The sequence below is a fragment of the Ambystoma mexicanum genome, chromosome 5q (genome assembly GCF_040938575.1).
Source record: "Ambystoma mexicanum isolate Mex_15411 chromosome 5q, UKY_AmexF1_1, whole genome shotgun sequence".
NCBI classification, from domain to species: domain Eukaryota; kingdom Metazoa; phylum Chordata; class Amphibia; order Caudata; family Ambystomatidae; genus Ambystoma; species Ambystoma mexicanum.
The window spans coordinates 1,256,680,766-1,256,688,108 of record NC_090933.1 but is presented as its reverse complement, the minus strand read 5'-3'; the positions used below and the strand labels follow the sequence as shown (position 1 = coordinate 1,256,688,108).

The following is a 7,343-nucleotide window of genomic DNA, read 5'->3' as shown; positions in this document are numbered from 1 at the left end:
GTGACATTCAGGGTTGTCCAACTCCAGGCCCAGGATCCTGACAGGTTTTAGGGATATCCCTCATTAATATTCATGGTGAAAAATGTGCACACATTAGAACCATTGTATGCAAATGTCTCATGAATATTAATGAGTGGTATCCAGAAAACCCGATATGGGTCCGGCCGTCGAGGCCTGTAGCTTGACAACCCTTTTGTTGGTCAAAAGCAAGTGGCATACTACTTCCCACCCCTGCAAAAAACGTGTTTAGATTCCAATGCATTTTTGATGAGCTCCGACCATAGAGTACAAACCCGTTTCAGGTTTTGGAACATTGGTATTTTAGTGACGCCTAGTGAAACGAAATCTACTGGTATGGATAGTTGTAGATTGCAAAAGTGTATGACTATACATCTACCTGCCTTAGTGATGCGTCATTATTCCCTTTGTTCTGGCCATGCGATTTCTTCAAAGAGGAGCATTATATGTGTGACTTGCAATGGGTTGCCTTTGAACACTTTAGAGTCACAGATGTCTCAAGCTTGACAGAACATTGTTTGTTTTGCTCTTCATTTTAAGGGTGTGCGTTAAATTCTTGAATGAGTCCCATAATTTGAATTGGCTATCCTTTTGTCATACATAGCATGAGGACATGTGAGAACGTTGCCTTGAGTGAAAATTCCATAAGGCGAAACATACTCCTGAACATGATGTGATCATGGATAATAATCTCAGGCAAATTATCAATTGACCAAATTAAAGATCATTTTCAAAATCAGTTGTATACTTATGACCGTATCTCCCAATAGTGTGTGGGGATGATGGGGTGCACAGATGCCATCTTCTCACAGTGTCCTGGTTTGGAGAACGGCCTTGAATTACACTCACCTATGCTTCTACAGAGGCCAAATTGTTTCTGAACCACGTTCACGCCCATCTCCATAAAGACTACCCCTTGGCCAAAATGATCACAAATAAAACAAAAAATAAAAGAAATCAGCCCCCTACAAAAAGACATTGACACATACAGTTTGTATTGTTTAACGTGAGACTGATGCAACAGCAGTCGTGGACTTTTTAGGATCATACATGTTTAGAATACCTGCAGGTCCCACTTAAGAGATACTCAATGAACAGGAAACAAAATGGGACATCCCGTTCCCGGCTACCCAAAAGACTGGTCTAGTGTACGACATGTTGTTGCCTTTAGTGTTAACCACAAATATCACTGGCAGCCTTGCTTCTCAGGAGAAAACACACACTAATCACCAAACTACTTTGATTACATGATTTAACAAAATGACCCATTTTGTTTGGCTGAAGACAATTTTACTGATATTATTATGCCCTACTAATAGTTTTTTTTAAGTGATTAGCTTAATTTGTAGCTCTGATACTTGCAACCATTGTTTTCTTGCTAAAATATTCTTGCCGACAAAACTAACCCAATAGCTCAGGCTTAGCCAAAGGAAAGTGTGGTCTGTCTGTTATTGATGCTTAAGACAGTGATGTTAATAGCTAAGCACCTAGTTTACATCAACACAAGCAGTCATATGGGTGCATTGAAACTAATGGTGCCAAAGACAAATCAGAACACCCAAGTTACCTTTCCAAAATGCAACGAGTCAATATCAGTGAAGAAAACAGATTTAATTGGCAGAACATGGTATACTGAGAGAGGGGTATTTGTCCTTGATAATGAATCTGCACGGGTGGGCTGCGATAACTGACATCTAGTGCAGTCACTAGCAAAGCTCTTAGGGGGAGTTACTGAAGTCTGATGCTCTGGCTGCTGGCTGGGACGCCAGTTTGAGGCGTTGAGCAGTAGTAATAAGGGAACGAAGTTGCACAAGTTTTAGGGGCCCAACTTCACGGGGGTCCTGTGTCTCCAGCCAGCGCAGAGCAGTTTCCAGTCCTTTTATTGCTTCACTTGCAGAAGGCACCAGAGCACCATCCCCCTCACTTTCACTCCCTTCGTCCTCACCAGGCGTATCACCAGTGATGACAACATTGATCATAGACTCATCCATTGTTTCACCTAGAGGGTCTTCAACAACTGGGATCAAGTCATCCAAGTGCACCCACTCTGCCACATCCTCGAGGGCGAGTCGCTTATATGCTAGGGCAGCGAGGTTAGCCAGATCAGAAAACACTTTGCCATACTCTTCCCCGTCCGTCTCTGCAGTTGGACTGGATTCAAATGCCGCCCTCAAGCCAAAAAGCCAACACTTCTCGATGCTCCCTGCCTGAATCATATTCCATGACTGCCCTGCAAGGTAAATCATATCCTTCAGCATAAATGACTTAACGAAATCACATGGGGTGCTGTCACAGGAGACAACCAGTTTCAGGAGCTCTCGTTTATAAAGTTGTTTGAAGGAAGAAATGACCCCTTGATCCATAGAAGGGATACGGTTTCTGGTGTTTTTAGAGAGAAATAAAACACGGATATTGCCATCTGGAGTCTGGAGATCTTCATCAGTCGATTGTGCTGGACACTGGTTGACAAGTAGGACAGCTTTCTGGGCTAGGCAGCACCTTCTCAGGTAACGCTTAACCCCTGGGACAAATTCGTCAAAGAACCACTCCCGTAAGAGCTCGGGGGTCATCCAAGCATTTTTGCTGTATCTGTATGCTGCAGGGAATTTATCTTGGTTGTGGTGTCGAAGGCTGGGTGGATCCTGCAGCTTTCCCACCACCAACGGCTTCAGTTTATGGCTACCTGTGAGGTTGGCAGCTAGCAAGATCGTGACCCTATCTTTTACCTTCTTAAATCCTCCCACTTGCTTGGCATGCTTCATCTCTTGTGTCTGGTCAGGCAGCAATTTCCAATAGAGTCCAGTTACATTGGCATTATAAATCTGTTCATCCCCATAACCCCCATCGCTCATGGGAAGCTTGGGCTGTTCTGGATAGACCATAACCGGTTCAAGTTCTGCTGGCCTTACTTCAGCCTCCCCATAAATCCGCTGACTTGATATCCCGTGTCTCTTCTGCCAACGCCAAAACCAACCATGACTTGCTTTGAACGTACAGTCTTCTCCATAAATTTGTCTAGCAAAGGCTTCAGCCTGTGCTTGTATGATTGGACCAGATAACGGAATGCCCTGTTGGCGAAGAGCAATGAACCAGGTGTACACAGCCCTGTCAATCTCCTCCTCGTTTGCTAGCCGCATCTTCTTTCGATGCGTTCCAACTTCTCCTCCCAACTGGTCAAGAAACCATCGCAGCTTCTGCTCGTCTTTAAGCCAGCCCCTCAAAGTGCCACCAGGCACACCAAAATCACGAGACACGCTGGCCTGCCTCTCTCCATTCTTCACTCTTTCAATGGCCTGCAACTTGTCCTTGATGGAATATGCTTTGCGAAAGGCCATCTTTACCATTGTCGGGGTGCAATCTGAATCATTCAGCGAGGACTCCAGTACCTGCCCCCCCTCACATGCCATTGCGTGCAAATGATATGAAAGTGCTACAAAAATATGAACAGAAGCGGAGGTTGGCAAAGTTAAACTAGCTTATGAAGACTAAAAGAAAAACCATTAACTGGTAGACCATGTTTTCTTGATTCTAACTGTAAAAGTGTGATTTTCCCTGAAGAAAATAAGAGAAGGTTCATGTGAAATGTATCGTTTTTCCAACCATTCATAAGCGTGTCCTCAAAAGAAAAGATGGTGTTTACAAGTCTAACGCTCTACCATATGTTTACATTGGGTTGGGGAAACTGTATGCTTTATAATGTTGCACAGGATGCTTGAGTGGCAGAGTCATATGTATGGAGATTAGGTCTAATATAAATAATGGGCAACAGCAACTCAATCGCTGGATGGGTTATGCAAAAACGTGTGGGGGTGGGTGAGCACAACGTGTTGCCTCCGCCTTGCAAAAAGACCCACAGTTGTGACAGCTTCTCACTCTCTAAAGCAGTGATGGTTGCAATGAATAGCACAGCAGAAAACTTCACATTCTGGAGGTTGGTGGAATGCAGCCTTGGGCTAAGGCCAGGCAACTGTTAAGTTGGATCTCCGTGCACAAAAATGGTTCACATTCTCGCCATTCGTAAGGCCAGGTATTTATTTACAACAGGAAGGAAACCACATTGTGTGCTGCTGATATGAACCCACGTTATGTGTTAAAACAGGTGGCGCCTCGTACCACTGCGAGTAGTGCAAGAATCGACATGCTCCAAAGGAAACGGTAATCGCTCAAGAAGGTGCAGACGTACCAAATGTTATTTCACGGTACTCGGGGCCTGGTGCCAATATTGACAGAATACGTTCCCAAAAAGGACAAGCACAACTTCTACGGAGAGGATGCATTGATGTCATCTATTGATTGCAAAGAGGCCCCGTTCCCAACAGGCAGTCGATGGATTTTCGTGGGGGGTCGTCCATGTCGCATTGCTGGCGGAGACCGGAGAGGCAATATCAGCTCTACTTCTGAGGAATATACAAGTACCGGTCCTAGCACACGTTCTTTGTTTCATTTCTGAAGGGTGCAAGTGCCATCTTTCCACGGTTGGGAGCAATGTCAGCAACAGAAGTGGACGTCAGTCCTCCATCTAAACCCAATATTGATATTCTGGGGGGTGCTACAACTCAAATTCTGCGAATGAGTATTCCGGCCCAAGTGGCCCCGAGTTGAGTTCCTGCGGATGGGGGATGCTGACCTCCAGTTTCAGGAATATTTTATATTCACATTTTTCGACATAGATCAGGAGTGAAACCTATCTCCTGTACCATGAGCCAGTGAGTATTCCCAATGCAGACAGGCAGGTCTACCTTCTGGGGAGGGCCGTGCACAACTGGTTGCTGTGTACAGTTCTTGAGAGAGGCCATGTATTGACGTTGGAGGATAGCTGTATTCCCATTGGGAAACTGACGCAGTAGAGGCGGTGTAGACTGTGTGCGGTGTGGCATCACACCCAACTGTGCGGCATCGGTGGTTTAACACGCTCTTAGAAGGCCTGGCCTTAAGTTTCTTAATGCATGACTGTAAGCAGCAACCATTCCTCCTGGCAAGCGCAGAGGTGCACAGCAGCCCCAGGCAGTAGGCAGGGCCCCGTGAAGGCTCACCCACCAGGCGCTGAACACAGGTACTTCAAACCTTGCCCACGGCCGCCTACATGGAGCCCCTGGGCCCGAGCGCGGTATATCCGGGGTGCGGCGGGCCCGGGGCCGCCGGGGTCACGGGTGAGATGTTTGTTTTCCTTTCTCCTCTTTTGTTCTTCGCTTTCTCTGATTCCTATAGGGCGGATAACCGCACAGAGCGCAGGCGCCGCCCTCAGGGGGAGGCGGCTAGGCTCCAATTAATGGAAGTAGAGAGAGGACAGAAGCGAAGCGGCAAGCGAGCTATCAACGCGTCGGGTGAAAACAGGCCGCTAAATAAAAATATTATGGAATAGGCGCCATACCATTATGTCATTTTTATGTTCTCGTTTTGATGATACAATTATCACAAACGCGCCGATAAAATAGCTGCATTCATCACTATCACTTTATGGCTAAAGAAAAAGGAGTATCATTCCAGTGAATTGGATAACATGTTACATTTGAAGGAATCAAATCTTTCTTCAGTATTTACTGTCAGTGGTACGTGATGTACGTCTTCCCTCCGTCACTCTGGCGCCATGTTGGATTGGAGTACATTTCGTGAATTACAAAGAGAAGGACGGGAAGACCGGGCCAAATTAGTATATGCGGATACTGCTCTGATTACTTTCCGGTAATCTGCATTACTCCCAGTCTTACTATTCCTCGACACGGTACCTGCTTGGAGGCTCCCCACCTTCATCACAGGAATCCATACCATCTTTTTTTTACTAACACGTCACCCAGACCTGGCCGTGCAATACTCCACCACCCTTACAACATGTTAGTTCCAGAATACCACCTAAGACGTCATGGATTGTTCTTCACAGTGCACCAGGGTGTGGAGGGACATACGTACTGTGACGAGGAAGAGTAGGATTAGGAATAGTGAAGAATTGTAGTTGCCAGATCATTAACCCCCCTCCCTCTTCCTCGTCCTCTGACCCCCAGCGATTCCCGTAAGCCCCCCAGCGCACAAGGACTCACACCACACATGTCCTTCTGGCTCGGGCTTCCCGGTCGCACCGCCGCGGCTGGGAACGCCCCGTTTATGCTGCACGCGGCGGCGTGCAACGTCATGCCGCCACATGCGCGCCCCGTCATCGGGCAGCGCCACACTCCTCCTTTTTCGGGAGGACAACAACAAACACTTAAAGACTACACACTGCAAACTAAATATCAATACAACTAGAACCACATCTAATACCCAGTTCCAAAACACCCCTTTATTAACATCCACCCGGGTCCCCTTACTTAACAGTTCTCACCCTCAGGATGATCAGACAAATGTCCCAACACGTAGTCGCTGAGGTGTGCGGGTTTCCCTCGCCCAGCCCTATGTGGGTACCTCCCGCTCACCTTCGGCACGGGTGATCTGTCCATAGGCGTCGTCTGGGCCGGGGACTCAGGGAGGCAGGGTGTCTCTCCTTCGTCCTCAGGAACCACCCTTAAGTCCAGATCAGGGGGCGGGTCAGTTCTCGGATCCCCTAGCTTCTTGAAGAAACTCACATTGCGGGTTACCGCAGACCTTCCGTCCGAGACAGTCACAATGGATCCCTTGACTGCAATGACGTCTAGCGGCTCCAGCTCATACGGAAGGGAGAGCTTTCCATGGGGGTGTCTATTTCGAATGAGGACCTCAACGCCCGGCTCCAGCCGCTGCGGGCGAAGCCCTCGCCGGATGTTTTTCTGCTCGATCCTCACTCGCCGGTCTGCCTCGACCTGTTGGTTGTCGATTACCCCCGGTTCTTTCTCCCCCACCTCCGGTAACAGCCTCAGAGGGCACAGTTTGAATAACGCCTCTGCCGGGGCCACTCCAGCGGAGGCATGTGGTGTGGTGTGGTACACCCTCAGGAACTGATAGAGAGCTCTTTGGAGGGACTGCCCCTGGCCCTGGGCGATTCTAAAGGTCTTGTTCAGAGTCCTCATCAGCCGGTCGGCTTCGCCGTTTGCCCTTGGCCATAGGGGGGGTGATCTTCCTGTGTAGCACCCCGCAGCTCTCCATTAGCTCTGAGAACCGCTCGCTCTGGAACGGCGCCCCGTTGTCCGAGCACAGTGTGTGGGGGAAACCATGGGCCGCAAACACCTTTTCCATGGCCACCACCACATGCTCAAACGCCACCGACTCCACAAATTCCACTTCGGGGTACCTTGAGTATTTGTCGACCAGCACCAGGAAGTGGGTGCCCATCGTGGTGAAGCCAAAGTCCGCATGAACAACTTCCCAGGGTCGCGTCCCTCGAGGCATCGCTTCTATGACAGGCTCACGCTGCAGGG

At 48.3% G+C, this 7,343-nt stretch overlaps 1 protein-coding gene across 1 annotated transcript; it reads right to left on the bottom strand.

Moving 5' to 3' along the window:
• Positions 1 to 1,610: 1,610 nt before the first annotated feature.
• On the bottom strand, positions 1,611 to 5,250 carry TIGD5 (tigger transposable element derived 5). Its single transcript, XM_069621765.1, has one exon. It carries the CDS (start codon positions 3,423 to 3,425, stop codon positions 1,737 to 1,739), a length of 1,689 nt encoding a protein of 562 aa, XP_069477866.1. The 5' UTR covers positions 3,426 to 5,250; the 3' UTR covers positions 1,611 to 1,736.
• Positions 5,251 to 7,343: the final 2,093 nt, after the last annotated feature.

Bases quoted from the DNA above. Each gene is read 5' to 3' on its own strand.
- TIGD5 (XM_069621765.1), bottom strand. From the start codon at position 3,425: ATGGCATGTGAGGGGGGGCAGGTACTGGAGTCCTCGCTGAATGATTCA.